Source organism: Macaca mulatta, chromosome 6 (assembly GCF_049350105.2).
Source record: "Macaca mulatta isolate MMU2019108-1 chromosome 6, T2T-MMU8v2.0, whole genome shotgun sequence".
Lineage (NCBI taxonomy): Eukaryota > Metazoa > Chordata > Mammalia > Primates > Cercopithecidae > Macaca > Macaca mulatta.
In genome coordinates, this window is record NC_133411.1 from 144,782,456 (window position 1) to 144,799,076 (window position 16,621).

A 16,621-nucleotide genomic window follows, 5' to 3' on the forward strand; every position below is an offset into this window, starting at 1 on the left:
TACTTTACAGTCCCACCAACAGTGTAAAAGTTCCTATTCCTCCACATCCTCTCCAGCACCTGTTGTTTCCTGACTTTTTAATGATCGCCATTCTAACTGGTGTGAGATGGTATCTCACTGTGGTTTTGATTTGCATTTCTCTGATGGCGAGTGATGATGAGCATTTTTTCATGTGTCTGTTGGCTGCATAAATGTCTTCTTTTGAGAAGTGTCTGTTCATATCCTTAGCCTACTTTTTGATGAGATTGTTTGTTTTTTCTTGTAAATTTGAGTTCTTTGTAGATATTTTTATAAAATTATAGATTTTAAATTTTATGTATAATTTATAAATTATTTTCAATAAGCAGTAGAGCTAGGATTTGCAGCCAGGACAGTCTGGCTCCAAATCTCATATACATTTTGCCCCGCCACACTGTGCATAAGTGTGTACACAGACACATACACACATACACACACACACACGCATGCACGCGCACACACACACACACACACACACACAGCATGTTGGATTTTCTAGCTTCAAAAAAGAGCTTAGTGTGGCTTGTCATAATTGATTCTAGACATTCTGAAGTCACATCTGCTTCGAAAGAAGTAGTGGTATTGACCTAAAGTAACTGGTGTTCTATCATGTGGCTGAGATTATCCCCAGTCTGGCTGTGTATATTGGCAGGCGCTCTTGTTGGGACCTCAGTATCCTGGTTTGAGCTGCCAAGGTCAGATTTGGTAAAAGTTGATGGGCTACATGAGAGGGAACTGTCAAAGGGCTGGGCTGGCTCCAGTGTCAGGGAATGTCCAGTCTCTTACGCCCTGGGTCACTTGCCACCTTCTCTCCCCTGTCTTTGCAGCCAACCTCGGTTTGAAGTCCAAGGCAGTGGCTCCTGTGGAGCAGCCAGCATACCAGGGGCCCGTGCACTGCATTACAACCATTGTGAGGAATGAGGGCGTGGCAGGGCTGTACCGGGGGGCCAGTGCCATGCTGCTGAGGGATGTCCCAGGCTATTGCCTCTACTTCATCCCCTACGTGTTCCTGAGTGAATGGATCACACCTGAGGCCTGCACAGGCCCCAGCCCCTGTGCCGTGTGGCTGGCGGGCGGCATGGCAGGTAAGAGCAGCAGCAGCTGGAGCCGTACCCCTGTGCAGGCCATGGCAGTGGGACAGCTGGGGAACTGCCATGCCCTTCTCAGCCCAGGGGGAGGGCAGGACACATTTAGGTACTCACCCAATAATTATTTGTTAGGTACCTACTGTGTCCCTGGTCCTCTCCCACCTCAACCTCATCCCTTTTCCTATGCAGCTATGAGAATGGCAGTTCCCATTTGAACCCATTTGACTTTAAGGCAATGGATATATTTTGAACACATACTCTGTGTCAGGCATTGCTAAGCTTTGGAAAGGAAATCCATGATCATGGTTCAGTTTATTAAATGCAACCTTTGTGATGTAAGGATGCCATTAGTTCTACAAGGCAGGAATCAGTCTCCCCATTTCACAGATGAGAAAACTCAGGTCCAGAAATGTTAAGTAGCCAATCCCAGGTCACACAGCTGGTGCTGACAGTATAGCAGGGACTCTGCAGCCAGAAAGATTTAAGTTCAAATCCACACTTCATCATTTTGTGACCATGGCCTGGCTGCTTAACCTCCCTGCTCAGAATTCTGCACCACATCCCTCTTTCATTTAAGGTAAAAGTTGACATCCTTGCAATGGTTTTCCAGGCTCTCAGTGATCTAGCTCCCTGTTCCCTACCCACCTCACTTCTACTCCTCTCCCCTTCCGCACTTCCTCCAGTCACACTCGTCTCTGCTGCAACTTGACCATGCCTGGCCCTTCCCCAACCACAAGGCCTTTGTACCTGCTACTCACACCTCCTGAATTTAACAATGTGGAGGCCACTGGGGATTTTGGTAAGGGCCATTTGATGGAGAGAAGGGTGTAAAAACCTGATGGAGTGGGCTCAAGAAAGAATGGGATGAAGGATATTGGTGCACCCAAGTATACACAACTCTTCTGAGGGTTCTGCTATGCTGTAATGAGGAACAGAGAAACAGAGCCATAGCCAGAAGGGTTATGGAAGTCAAGAGAGGATGCTTTTTAAGAAGGCTGGCATCATGGCATGTTTGATGTGATGGGAAAGATCTAACAGAAAGAAGAAAATCATGAATCCTCCTCCTCCTCCCTCTCCTCCTCCTCCCTCTCCTCCTCCTTCTCTACCCCCTCCTCCTACTTCTCTTTCCCCCTCCCCCTCTCCTCCTCCTCCTCCTCCCTCTCTTTCTCCTCCTCATCATCACAATTTGCCATGCTGTCAGCTCATAGCGAACACATAATGAAGCTGATGTCTTAGCCACCTAACTACAGTTTCACCTTCTGGCCTCCAGGTGCCTGTGCTCATGCCCAGCTACTAGTAAGAGCTCAGTCAGGACTGACTGGCAGAGAAGACTGCAAGGCCCCATCTGCTCTCACTTCTGCAGAGAGCAGGTGTGAATGGCCTGGCAGGCAAATCCCGTTTTGTGATGCCCTTTCCCATGGGCGGAGGGACAAGGGAGTGCACCAGGGCAGTACCTGGGGAAGTGGTCCCATTGTCCAGGCAGAAGGCACAGGTTTAGAGAGGCTCTTGGAGGACCAAGGGCAGGAGGCTGAGGGGACCAGAGGCCAGGATAGGCCAAGGGCCAAGGGCAGTCTAAGGTCTCCTTTGGGAGCTACTGGGCAGCAATTACAAAACCATGCAAACCAGTTGCCCTGGACTTTAACATCAATTTGTTTTTCTCTCCTCATCTAGGAATATACGAATTTCTGTGTTTATATAATAACGTGGCATTGTTTTCCTAGAATTCCTTACCTGAGCATATCCCATGAGGATGGCCTGGCGGCACATGATCCTAAGGCTTCTATTCCACATACTTGAAAAAGAAAAGAGATTTTTCAAAAAGCTGTCCCTGCTGTGTTTTTGCAACCCCCAGGCTGGCCCTTCCTTGGTGAGCAGCCTGTCTGCATGTGTTTGTTTAGCTTCTCTGGGTTCAGAGTAAATCCTGCCCTCAGCGAGCTGCAAACCTTCAGCCTCATGCCTCACCCTGGGCTCCCTTCTGGTGCCCCGGGAAGGTGCTGCCAAGTACCTGTGGAGCCTGTTACTCTTTCTCCAATAAAAACTGCTAATAAAGACAGCCACGTCTCGAGCACTGGCTGTGGACTGGCACTGTGCTCAGTGCTTCACGTTCATCAATTCATTTGGCCCTCAAAACAGCCCCACAACGATAGGTACTGCCACCCCATTTTATAGACGAGAAGCCCGAGGCTTAGAGAAGGGAGGAAACTTTTGCCAAGTCTCACAGCAAGTGGCAAGCGAGAATCAGAAACAAACTTTGCGGGTTCTACTCCTGAGCTCTGTCCCTTCTCCCGGTTTAATGAATCTCTAAATGGTAGAAATCCGCAAGGAGCCAGGCCCCTCCAGATCCTAAGGAGCCAGCCCCTGACACCTGTTTCTTTCTCTTTGCAGGAGCAATTTCTTGGGGGACAGCGACTCCTATGGATGTTGTGAAAAGTCGACTCCAAGCTGATGGGGTTTATTTAAACAAATATAAAGGTGTCCTGGATTGTATCTCCCAGAGTTACCAGAAGGAAGGTCTTAAAGTAAGCCCACAGCAGGCCTGCGGGGTCAGTGTCAGTTCCTGGAAGGTGATTCACACATTTAGGGGGATGTGGGACTACAGAGAAGGGAATCAGGAGATCAGGCAGCTGCCGGTGATTATGTGTCAGGTGCCACAAGCGGGTGCTTTGTCAAGCACTTCACCTAGGTGGTCTTTTCACATGGCCAGTGGAGGAGGTAGATATGTGACCTACCTGACAGAGGTTCAGAGAGGGCTGGTAATCTGCTTGCAGCCACACAGCTGGTCCATGGTGGCGCCTAGGCCTGGTCTACGTCTGTCTGTCACCACAGTTTGCCTTCTCATCAAGATAGGTTGGGCAGTCCTTCCTCACTCATGGCTCAGTGCCTTCCCCACCCCTCCTCCTGGTGGGAATTGCCAGAGCCGCCTTGCCTCCTTCCTGTCCTCAGTCAGCTCATTTCACCAGCTCCAGGCCCTGTGAACTGTCTTCTGCTCTCCCACCTAAGCCCTGACCCCAGACCTCTGATCTCGGCTGAGGAGGCAGCCTCCGACCCATTTCCATTGGCTGTGTCTCCTCCGTTCTTCCTACAGCTCAAGAGCTTAACCTAACACACACCCCTTCCTACCACCTGAAAAGGTGCTGCCCCAGGATAGACCAGACTTCCATGTCCAGTGTCCAAGGTTATAAACAGATTCATCACCCTCCGGAGAAACCATCCTGCTGGCTCTTTCTTGCACGGGCTCCTTGCTTTCTTGGTGTGGCTCTTAGAGTCAGCAGATGTGGGTTCAAAGTCAGATGTAGCTACTGTGAGCTGGCAGGATCCAAGCAAGCAGCTTCATGTCTCAGGGCCTCAGTTTCTTCTAGAATGATCATCCCTTCCATGAAGCGTGGGGCATTTGTGGGTTAATACAAAAAGCACTCCATTCAATATGTAACCCATAGGGAAGAGTTAACCCTTTCTCATTTGCATTAGTATGATCAGTATTGATTTTATTAGCACCAGCGTTACCCCAGAGCTCTGGGTCCTTTCTCACATGGCTGCCCCACCCCAGGCCCTGCCAGATGAGTCTACCCATCCTTCCAGGCCCAGTGCAGTCCACCAGCCCCCCCAGGATCCATGTCCTTGGCTTGCTTCTCCTGTACCTCTCTCAAGGCGCTTCTCACACACCACCATGGGTGACAGCTATTTCTATACCTGCCCCTCCTCTGCCTCTTACAGCAAGTTTTCCAAGGTCCTGTTTTACTCTCTCCCCCAACTTGGGAAAGACGCAGAGTTGGGATGACCCAGTGTTGTGGTAAATAACTAACATGCCACATGAGAGGGGCAAGATCCAAAAGCTAGATCAAAGGGCCACATCTAAAGGACAGACCTACCAGAAGTCACTGTAAAGTCCAGCCCTTAGTATTCAATCATGGATCAATCATCTGTGTAAAGGATGGGGCAATCTGATTTGATGAAGGCTCCTAAGGAAAAATGCCTGAGTGCTTTAGTTTTCAAATGCTTAGAGCAACTAGTATGTGGTAGGCACAGTTCTAGGAGCTGGGGACAGAGCAGTAAACTAAAGAGAAAAAGCCCATGCTCTGATCAGCTAATGTGCAGTGAGCCAACAGTGAGACCTGTCCCAAGGTTGCATTAATAGAAGTATAGTGGGTAGAATACAGGAGGTGGAGGCCTCTGCCCTGACCAGATTACAGCTGAAATGATGCATCCACCTTTGGTCACTGCCCATTAAGCACGACCGTAGTGGTGCCCTGGGAATGAAGAGCAGGATATCATAGTGTGTGAGGAAAGGCTGGACCCTGGTTAGTATAAGAAGATGTGATAAGGAGGGAACTTGAGTTCTATCTTTATGTTTTAAGGATGGATAAACTCAGAGCTTTACTATTCTCATTATTTTAAATTCCTTTTAAAAATTTTTAACAAGAGCTGCTCTCACAGAAGGGTGAAGCCCAGCCCTGGTGCGGCCTCAATTATCTTTTGTATCTTTTTTTCTTCTTCTTCTTTTTTTTTTTTTAGTAGGAGTACAGTTTGTGATTCAGCCAATGAGTACAGAAGGATATAAAAGTGTTTCAAATGGATGATTCATTTTTATCTGAGATGTTTTTGTCTACTTCCCCAAATATTAATGTGTCATAATTTATAAAAAGTCTGTAGAGGCAAAATATATTGCTGATATTATTTCCTGCAAAAATTACTGTGCTCTTTAAAAAATGAAGTCCTGGAAGTCAGCTAAGTTCAGATGATTGGTTTCTTAATTTTGATAGCATTTGGTCCTCACTGTTGGTTCAGAGACAGGTTTTAAGTCAAGATAACAATACTCAGCTTGAGTAACCACTGCGTGATCAGATGGTTCAAGGTTAATTGTTTAAAATTTGTATCAATTGGTCAAAAATTGGTAATGTATGAACATAGGAAGCTTCCAAAACTACCTGAGGATATACTGTGTCAATGCCCTGCCTGTGGTCCCTGTCCTCACTCAGAGGCAATTACCATAAAGTTTCTTGTGATACATTTCAAAAACATTTACAGTGTATATAAGAATATATGTGTATGTACCTATCTATGTATGCTTGTATATGTGACTGTTTACTTATGAACATAAATAGTAACATCAACAAAAACAACGACACCCTCTAGAACAATCAGGTTGTCTCAAAGGCAGTTTTCTGGCAGCGGCAGGAGGAGGAGGTAGAGAGGATTCCCCGGTGCCCCAGGGATGGCTCCAGTTCCCGGCTGGCTTGGGCTCTGGCCGTATGGAGCACCCCTCCCCAAGCATTCTTGACTGTGGCTCGCAGAGGCAGAGTGCAGGGCCCCAAGTCCATCATCATCCAATCTGTTCTCACCTTCCTATGGAAGAAGAAGTTTGTGACAGGAAAGAATTAGAAAGGCATTAATAATGATGATGGCGACCAATTTGAGTAGCTCTTTGTAACCCACTTAGGGATGTTCAGTGGCATAGCCTTCGTGGTGGGGAAAATCAAAAGTCCATGGACTTGTTGAGGCATCTCCAAGTAGAAACAGAAGAAAAATCTGGTAGTTTTGGAGTGATTCTCTGCCCACTGTTAGGGTCGTCTTGGGCTACATGGACCATAGCTCTGACTTGGAGAGTTGCCATCTGAAATAACGAGGCTGGTGAAGCACCTTGGTATTCTTGGCTCCATGGAAGCAGCTGCTGTGGCAGTGAGATGAGGCTGAATGGCAGACAGAGGGGGCATTTGTAGGTAGACAGCTTCCGGAGGCACCAGGGCCAGCTGCCCTGGGTTGCTGTCCCTGGGGAATCTGGAGCCTCCCTCTTGCTCCAGGAACCCTGAACTACAGCCACCAGGACTCTTCCTTTCTCACGTCTAAAAGTTCATTTATTCATTCATTCATTTACTCATCCATCCATCCATTCACTGATTTATTTAATGTGTTTATGGAAGGTCTACTCTGGGCTAAGCGCTCGCAGGTGCTGGGGTTTCAGAGGCAAACCACCCACACAGCCCTGCATTCACTGTCCTGACTGTGGTTGCTAATCCCACTCCCACCCCTGTTGTCCGTCCTTCCTGACAGGTAAGTCAGGGACACTTGGAGAACAGTGTGAGGAGTGCTGCGATGGGGAGATACTGAGTGCACAGAAGGTGAGGGGCCATCATCCACCTGGGGGTGGCCATGGCGACACTGCCAGGCTGCAAGCCAGGCCTGGGAAGCACTCCAGGCAGAGGGTACCAGAAGAGGCCCAGTGGAGGAAAAAGTCTGACCCCTTAAAGGAATGACAGGCCGTTAACCTGCCCAGGGTGTCAGCTGTGAGAGGCCGCGCAGAGAAAGTGCAAGGGAGAGTATGTGGGTCCTTGCAAGCCAGGAAACGGTGTGGACCTGACCCTAGCCCATAGGGAGCCACTGAGGCTTTGTAGGGTGGGAGTGAGGGGGACTCGGTCTGGAGGTCATATGCTCTGACAGCTCTAGGTAAAAGCTGGCAGGTCTGCACTTTGTTTGCCTTCTGTGGGCTCCGCAGCAGAGCAGGCCACAGCTGCTGGAGGGAGGGCTGTCTGCTTGTCTGAAGTGACCCACAGCTCCTGCAGAGCCTGGTGCTGTGGGACAGAAGGCTCACACTCCAAGCCGGGCCATGGCTGCCTCCACCTTGCAGAGCAGAGCCAAGCCCAGACCCACAGGGCAACCTCTGTGGGCACCGGCATGGAATTTTCCTCTCGGAGTTTGACCCAGTTCCTGGCTGTTATTCAGTCACTCTGGATGAGCCTGTGGAATTCCAGAAAGGTCAGACATCAGAGAAGAGTGTTAATATTACCAGGATCTCACTGCTTGAACAGCTCGAGGGCTTGGCTGAGCCACTTGTTCATCTCTAGGGATCCTTGTCCATTAGCCCCGTCCCTAGGGCCATGTTGCACCCTGGAGGCTGCTGCAAAGTGCAGGCACCTCTCCTGAAGGAAGGTCACCTGATATCCTAGCCAGTGACAGAGGCCTGCACCAACTCTGATACCACAGTGCCCAGAGACTGAGGAAACTGGGGAAACCCAAAGGGTTGGTTTCTACTTTTACAAAATGACCAGTTATGTTTCTTAAACTTAGAAAATTATACAGGAATCCGAGTAGGTTTCTATCTGTGCCTGACAGTTCTCAAGTCATTTATATTTGTGTGAGAACTTGCTTTTAGATGGTCATTACTTACCAGAGGATGTATAAAAGGCCAGCTCCTCCCCACGGTCCCTCTCGCCAAAGCTCTTATCTGTTCTCATTTTCTGGGTCATGTTGTTATTGTTCCTAAACGGGCCTTATCTCTGCTAATAGGTTATCACTGCTTGAGAGTTGGAATCACATCACATTTATGAGCTGACACCCAACACCAAGCAAAAAGATTGAGGGAGGAAAGGAAGATCATAGGCCATGTTTGGGAAGCATCACATAATACTCCCTGGGGATGGAAGACAAATGCAGGTGTCATGGAGCAGCAAAGGCAGAGTTCAGCAGCTCAGCAGCACGGGCCATTCTTCCCGAGCACGCATCCTAGTGCTGGAGGTTGAGTCCTATTCCCTATTAGGTGATAGACTATTAATAAGAACAAGGAGGGTGATGATGATAATCAGCAGTTAACACATGCTTATACTATATGCCAGGCACCGTGCAAGTGCTTGAAAAGCCTCATCTCATTTAGTCCCTCCAACATTCTTATCAGGTTGATTCTATCATTACTCCCCTCTTACAGTCGGGAAAAATGAGTTCCAGAGAGTTTGCCATTGGCCCAAGTGACAAACTGTGCCTCAACCTCAATGGCAAAGCTGTGCCTCAACTCCACGTCTGCAGAGTCTTAAGCACAGTTCAAGTTCCGTTCTCTGCCACTTTGGGGATGTCCTGTGAAGCCCCTGCTACAGTGATTGGGCATGGCTGGGTGCTCTACTTAGGGCTTCTAGATTCTGGAGGGGAGAGAGAGAGAGAGAGAGAGAGAGAGAGAGAGAGAGAGAGAGAGAGAGACAGTGTGTGTATGCATATGAGAGAAGAAGAGAGAGAGAGGGGGAGAGAGGGCAATTTAAAAAGCATATGTAGGTGTTTGCCTGGCCCAAGAGCTTACCTATAGTATTTAGTGCATGTGTATCAGGGTCTGGCAGGAAAAGCACCATCAGGCATGACACGGGTCAGGGCAGGGCATGACTGGGACTTCCCTTTGTGGTCTCTGCCTACACAGGTCCTTTGGGCCGTGGCTGGGAACGGGGCCTGGGCAGGCAGCACCGCGAGCTGTTCTCTGCCCCTCCTTAGTGGCCCTGCAGAGGTGTGGCTCAGTCCCCTGCAATAACTGGGCCCCTGTGCAAAGGTGTTTTTCAGAGGCATCACTGTGAACGCGGTGCGGGGCTTCCCCATGAGCGCGGCCATGTTCCTTGGGTACGAGCTGTCGCTGCAGGCTATCCGCGGGGACCACGCAGTGACGAGTCCATGAGCGCCAGGTCAGTGTGCTTCCATCCCAGCTAATTGTACCTCCCAGGAACTTGAAACTCTTTTTTTTTTTTTGGTCATGAGAATGTTGTGGCCTTCTGAAATGTCCTGTGGTTTATCACATATCTTATCTGTGGTAAGCTGGGGCTAGAGCTGCCACCCTTCTTGTCATCAAACAGCAGTTGGGAAATGCCCACCAGTGACTGGTGGTGTGCTGGGTCCCCAGGGACCGAGTCTGGCATAGAGTATACCTGTTTCCAGGCAGTTCGCCTCTCCATTTTCCCATCCAGTAGCTTCAACAGCCCTTGCAGAGAAGCACTTTTACCTTCACCGTGCAGACGCAATGACCCAGGCTCACAAGTGAGGACTGCAACCAGGATACCTGCAGGGGGGCACCGTCTCCCCACCTCCCTACTGAACTGCAGGGCCTGACTTGAGAGCCACCCACAGGCTCCCAGAGCCCTAGAGGACAGGTCTCTGCCACCATTCTTTGCCTCCCATACCCTCTTTTTCTTTCTCATTGCAGAAAGATCACTGTAGCCTGAGGACTCTTCTAAAGACAGAAATCTGACTCCCATGCTCACATGCCCTCCTTGGCTCCCCATTGCCCTCTAGATAAAGCCCTCACCCTGCTTCTGCTGGCCTCACCCTTCACCACTGTTCTGAATGTTCCGCCCTCTCTCTCGCCCCTAGGTCTTTGCTCAGGCTGTCCCCTCTGCCTGACATCCTCTTCTCGCTCCTTTCCCACTTGTCCTTGGCTTCACCAGCTCTTTGTCATCCAGGCTGTAGAAGTCTCCTCCTTCCGGATTGCCGGCTTGCTTTCTCAGCTGGGGTGAGTCGCGCCTTCTGCAGACCATCCCCCACCCCCACCCACACTGCATCCTAAATGCCAGAGGACGCCCTCACTCCCCAGGCGGGGCTGCCGTGCTGTCCCTACGTTTGCACTAATGGTGCCTGGCACAGAGCCCGGCACACAAAGGACCACTCAGCAGTGTCGTCGGATGGGTGGATGACCAACCCCCATATTCCCTCAGGCCTCCTCTTCCTCCCTGAGCTTTTTCTTCCTCATTGTCTGGCCCCACACTGGCTACCTGCAAAGCTCAGAAGACAAAGTGGGTGTGGACTGAACTTTCTAGTCAACTAAGAAGCCATTTGACATGAGTCTTGGTTAGCACAAATTCTCCTAGGAAGGATGATCTTTGTCTATAAAACCTCACTGCTGCCTCCCCGTGTGAGCTGGCAGGGGTGTTCTCGGGACGGCAGAGCCCTGCTGGGATGCACGAGTGGTGCCAGAACCTGGACAAAGGGAGGGGGCCTGACCAACCAGGCTGACTGTAGTTAGCCCAGGACAAGCCCCAGAAGCTGGCTTCAAATAAAATGCTCTCCACTTTTTGCTAAAGCAGCAACATTCACTGCTTTTCTGGCTATTTGCCCTTTCTTATAAAAGGAAAAGGGTAGCAACACAGTTTGCATAATTCAACATCTTGAGTGAAGAGTTACAGCATTTGGGTGGCCTCCAGGACAGGGAAGGAGTTTGTCTTCTTCTTAAAGCTGTGCTCGGATATTGGCCATTTCCCCCTTTTCTCTCTTTAAGAGAAAAGTAATTTCTTAAACATCCTATAATAAAAGTCATGCATTTTTATTGTAGAAAAAATAGAAAATTTAAATAAACAGAAAGAACAAAATAGTAAGACCTGTCATCACAAGACCTTGTTATTATTCTTCCAGATTTGTCTTCTGTGTATTTTCAAATTGGGATCCTACTCTACACAGTGTTTTACAGCCCTCTTTTCCCATTCAGTAGTTTGGGACCATCTTCCCATGTCATGAAATCTTCAGCTACAAGATGGTTTTAACGCCAAGACCTCCTAGATCCCAGAGTGGCCGGATGCCTGCCCAACCTGTCGTACCTGCCACTGCGACCACCCTCGTGATTAACTGCTTCAGTACAAAGAAGGAACTTTCTAGCAACCCAATCACGATTGTCCTGCATTTAGCCTTTCACAAGCAGTGACCAACGCAATTGGAAGCTTTTCTTTCTGAAAGCGCTCTTTCTTGCAAGGGGCATGGACGTCTGTCTCCCTCAACAGGGAGGACTGCTAAGGCAGGGAGGAGTTTGTTGCCTCCTGGTGGGAGAGTGAGGTTCCCAGCCACCAGTCTGCAGATTCATCTTAAACAAGTCTTGCCCATGGCATTCAACTTCCTGTTCTAACCCCAAAACACCAAGGCCTGTTAACAAGACTGGATTTTAATTTACCAAGTAGCTCTGAGATTTGGGGCAGGCCATGCTCAGATAGCAGTCACACCCACTCTTTGACTGCCTCCCTCATTGTCTAGACCCAGGACAGAGTGAGATGACGTATATTAGAGATCTAGGGAGTCAAGCCGTCCCTAAGAAGTGGCGGGATGGGGACCATCTCGAGAGTTCCTGGGTACAGATGACAGGGATGACTTGAGAATTGTTTCTAAGAGCCTGCAGGGAATAGATCACCCAGCTCCCAGCAGCTGCCAGGTGCCTTCCAGCAACCAGGCACAGAGATCTCCCCCAGCGTCCCCAAGTCCCATGCGGGAAGATCAGTGACCTTTGGTGGTAGAAGTGGCATCCCGCCCACTCATCAGTGGCTGGTTCTCAAACTTGTCTGTGGCTCATGAATCCAACTCTGCCATCCACCTGTCCAAGACCAACCTCCAGAGCTTCCTGGAATAATGCTGGTCTGCCCTCTGTCCTGACACGCATGCTCCACTGGAATAATGCTGGTCTGCCCTCTGTCCTGACACGCATGCTCCACTGGAATAATGCTGGTCTGCCCTCTGTCCTGACACGCATGCTCCACTGGAATAATGCTGGTCTGCCCTCTGTCCTGACACGCATGCTCCAGATCTCAGTAGCCTACTTGCAGTTTCAGGAAAACTGATTTTCAAGGAAAGAAGACATAGTCCTCTTATGATACCTTTTTTGAACATTTACAAATAGCCCCGGTAACCCTGAGAGCCTCTGCCACTCCGTACTTTGCCTCTTGGTGCTTCACAAACCCAGTCTCCAAATGGGTTGTTTGACCCCAAGATCCAAGATTTCAAGACTCCTGTTAGATGATGTTCTTGTCTCTCCTCCTTTTTCCCAGGGCCTCATCCCATTAACAGGTCAATGCTAACAGTGTCTGCAGAACCCATGGTGTGAATTTACTGAAGAGAAAGAAAGACTCTCCGCCAGGTGGGCTTTCAGCCAAGCAGGCTGTCCTCAGAACCCCTTCCTTCCTTCACAATTGCAAGCATTCTGATCCCCACCCCAGCTGGGGCAGCGGAGCTCCTGCCTTGGAGGGATTCAACTGACCATTGGTCAACTGATCACCAACTATTTCAGCTTTGGACTTGCACCTGGTAACAAAAAAACGAACAGAACAAAACAAAACTGGAGTAAAATAGATCTTCCCCCCATGGCCATTGTAAAGTCACTGTGAATTCATGGAAGAGGTGGAGTTGGCTCTAAGTTTCAAAATAAAAGCATTAAAAACTTCTTCACATTGTTTCTCTGTCAGATGCCCCTGCCTGGCTTCCAAGAGGCTCCTGGCCACTGTCATTCCTCTCGCTCTGTTCAGGCCTCTGTGGATGTTGCAGGCCCAGAGGGAAACCCCCCTCCACACAGGTGAGGCGAGAAACTGAGCAGGGGCAGCCTGGCTTCTTTTTTCCCAGATGCCTCAGGTCGGCAGGGAGGGCATAGCCGTTGAAAAGGGTGATGAGGGACAGAAACCTTCTAGGGGTTCTCCCACCCTGAGCAGTGGCACACGTTGGTGACTTGCTTCAGGCAGGCTGGCCCTGGGCTTGGTTGGGGTGGGCACTCTCTGGGCCTTATTTTTACATGGAGAACAAAACAAAACAAAACAAAATACTTGATCCACAGTCTGGTTTCCAGAGTGACTTCATTGTTCTAAATTTTATTCCTTACTAGAGCTGCATGGGGAGGCCATTGCTATTTTGCTGTTATGTGGCTTGTGTCCCTGCAGCCTCTCCCAATTCTGTGCCCACAACAAGCATTCCTAGTCAATCATAGAGCCCTTTCTTGATGAGCCGAGTGGCGCCTCAGAGTCTTTCTCAGCACAGTGCCCCGGCAGCCACCACCAGCTGCGCAGAACTGCCATACGAAATGAATCTATTTGCCATCCCTGGCTTACATCCCAGTGAAGGAAATGTCCTCAAATTTGTTCTTTTTTTCTTTCCCTTGAAAAGGTCTTCCTTGGTTTCTCCACTACCCTGTTCCCCCACCACCCCCTGCCTTTGAGTGATTTGGGCCATGACTCGGAAAAATCTCTGCCTTACTAGACCTAAGACCAAAGCAATGCTATGGTGCAAAAGAGTTGAAAGTGTTCTGTCTCTTCGGTGTGAAACCTGTTACTGGAGCGGAGGGTTCCCTGCTTGAAATAAAACCCTCAGCATGCCCTCCTCAATCTTTCTCCTTCACAGCCCCTGGGACTGCAGGGTCCCCTGGGGATCTCTGCAGGTTACAGTTCAAGCTGCCCACCCTCCTGCAGTGGGACATTCATTCATTTGTTCAGTCATCAAACATTTGCCGAGCAGATGCTGACCTCGGTGCTGGGGACAGCCACGAGGGACTTCAGTGGCACGTCATTCTGGTGCAGTGGAGAGGCTCTACTGATAGGAAGAGACCAGCCTGCCTGTCTGCTCCAGCATCACTGGGCCTGGGCGGGCATGGAGGATGTGAGTGAAGAGATGCTTCTGGCACCTGGTTCATCCCTGGGTAGGCTTAAAGTCTCTGCTCTAACACATCCTAGAATGTGTTTCTTAAGTCTGCCTCAACTGGACCATTTCCTGGTGCTAGGTATGCTTGCACAGTTTGATTAGAAGTGGTGCTGTGTCCACAAGGCCAACTAGGGTCTTCTACTGGGTGCTCCTGATGAGGCTGAGATGCAGCAACCACCTTCTTCAGGTGTCTGAGCCTTTCCTAGTTTCTATTAATCATCATGGCACCTCTTGATTGTAGGAGGAGGCAAGCAGAGAGAAGCATTGCTGATCCAGTTTACAGATGAAAAAACTGAGGCTCCAACATACCTGAGCCCCAGTTCAGGACTTTACCGCCAATCCCATTTGATAATCTTCCTGAGGCTACACTCCCCTGCTGTCCAACCCAGGGAACATCACCAGCAGCCACGATGATGGCTATTTTGAGGTGTAAAAAAGGACAAAGTTGTTGGGACACATAAGTATGGAGTCTGAAACTGCTAATGAAGGCCTCCCATCAACCACATCAGAACTGCCCTTCTGGACTCACCTCCCATTGCTCTGGTCCAGGTTCCCTGTGCTCCCATCATTTCCCCCATCCCATCCAGTGCCAGGCATATAATGGGCGTTTAAATGTTGCTTAAAGAGTTCCCAAGTGATCCAACAAGCCTGCTGGGCCAGCTGCTTGTCTGCCCAGCACCCTCCAGACTTCCCTGCCTCTGTGCTTTTCTTTAACCTATAGGACACTCTTATCCCCAGCATCACCAGGAACAGGAATGCTCCCTGTTTTCAACCCAGCTCAGGTGCTTTAAGCCTTTAGATGTTAGGGCTTCCTTGATTCTCTCTCTCTCTCCCCTAGCAGCATCCATGGCTCTTCCACCGACATGACCCCTCTGGCACTGTGTCCCTCCCTGTGCTACAGTCATGCCTGTGCACCCTCTGTTTCTCACTGGCCTGTGCCCATCTTCAGAGCCAGGGCTGAGTCTTCCCAATCCTTAGATTCAGCATAGCAGCAAGAATGAGCAGGGTTTAGAATAAAGGAAGCATAAATTAATGGGCAAAAATGCAAGCATGACCATGTTAACTGAGAATTGTTTGTAATAATGAAAATTGAGAAACTTTCCAAATGCCTGTCAATAGAAGAGGGGGTTAAACAAACAGCCACTAAAAAGAATGAGGTAGATCTTACATATATTGTCATGGAAATAGGTCAGCAACATTTTAAGTGCAGAAATGGAGGGGCAGAATAACATATATGATGTTATTCATTTTCATTTTAAAATGCATATCATATATGGGTAATTACATGGGCATTGAAAAATCCTTGAAGGGTACACACCAAATTTAATAGTGGCTATTTCTGGGATATGGGATTGGGAGAAGGCTTTCAGTTCCTACTTTGATGATGGTGATTTCTTTGTATATCACTATAATGATGGTGATTTGATGATGGTGATTACTGTAATGTTTTAATTTTTTTACAGCAAGCATATATTGTTTTTATAATATCTTAAAATAAAAGCACATCTTATTGCAGAGCTAGGGCTCCCTGCTGGGCACTTGTTTTTCAGGCTGCGGGCTGGCTCTGCCTCGCTGCCCAGCCTCAGCCCGGCTCTGAGTAACAGCCCCTCCCCTCCCTGCCCTCCTGCATGCTGGGCAGACACTGCCTCAGCACATCTTCTACACCCTCACTCTCACCCAGGAGCACCTGGGCTGCAATGAATAAAACTTGGCTTTAATGAAGAAACTCAGCTCCAACCCAAACAAACCTCTTGTGGTAGCCAGATCTGGGAGGCGTCAGCCAGCAACGGATCTACTTCCTCTTAGATTTTTCTGGAGAGGGCAATCTTGTGGAATAGTTGGGGCCAACAGCTTGTGAGTTTTCCTCCATCAACACATTATGCTTCTATTTAACCAAATATATGTGTGTGTGTGTGTGTGTGTGTGTGTGTGTGTGTGTGTGTGTGTGTGTGTGAGAGAGAGAGAGAGAGAGAGAGAGCGAGAGCGTGTAGTCTGTTCCCAGTGCTGTTACAGGCATTGGGTGACAATGGCAGGGACTCTGCCCTCAGAGAGCTTAGTACCAGGCATTAATTTCTGTGTCATGGTCAGGAAAGTCTTTAAACAAATGGAATCCTATTTTTAAGAAGGATGAAAACAAAACAGAATTCCAAGCCAAGCACCAGCTTTGGTGTCTGTGTCCTGGAGTTGGGGGGCTTCAAGGTTGGCCAATTTGCCTTACTAGGAACGATGAAAAGAAGAAAAAAAAACATTACCATTCAGCAGCCCCTTTCACTTCTGAAAATTATTAAGGGCCTCAAAGAACGTCTGCTTATATATTTACCAACATTTACTGGAAATTCAAA

The 16,621-nt window shown here is 49.0% G+C and overlaps 1 protein-coding gene across 35 annotated transcripts in view; it reads left to right on the forward strand.

Moving 5' to 3' along the window:
• Positions 1-16,621, forward strand: part of SLC25A48 (solute carrier family 25 member 48) — a 58,773-nt gene that overhangs the window by 38,030 nt on the left and 4,122 nt on the right. For 4 of the 35 annotated variants that reach the window (XR_013418555.1, XR_013418553.1, XM_078005236.1 and 1 more), the window contains exons 5-6: positions 846-1,103; positions 3,492-3,625. Coding sequence is in view for 26 of the 35 variants with exons in the window: in XM_078005236.1 (XP_077861362.1) it covers positions 846-1,103; positions 3,492-3,625 (392 nt within the window). In the remaining 9 variants the exon portion in view is untranslated. Of the gene's footprint in view, positions 1-845; positions 1,104-3,491; positions 6,166-9,405; positions 9,536-10,050; positions 10,357-11,252; positions 13,040-16,621 lie in introns of those variants that run through there. The other 31 variants (XM_015140954.3, XM_078005219.1, XM_078005218.1 and 28 more) reach the window with 16 other exon arrangements.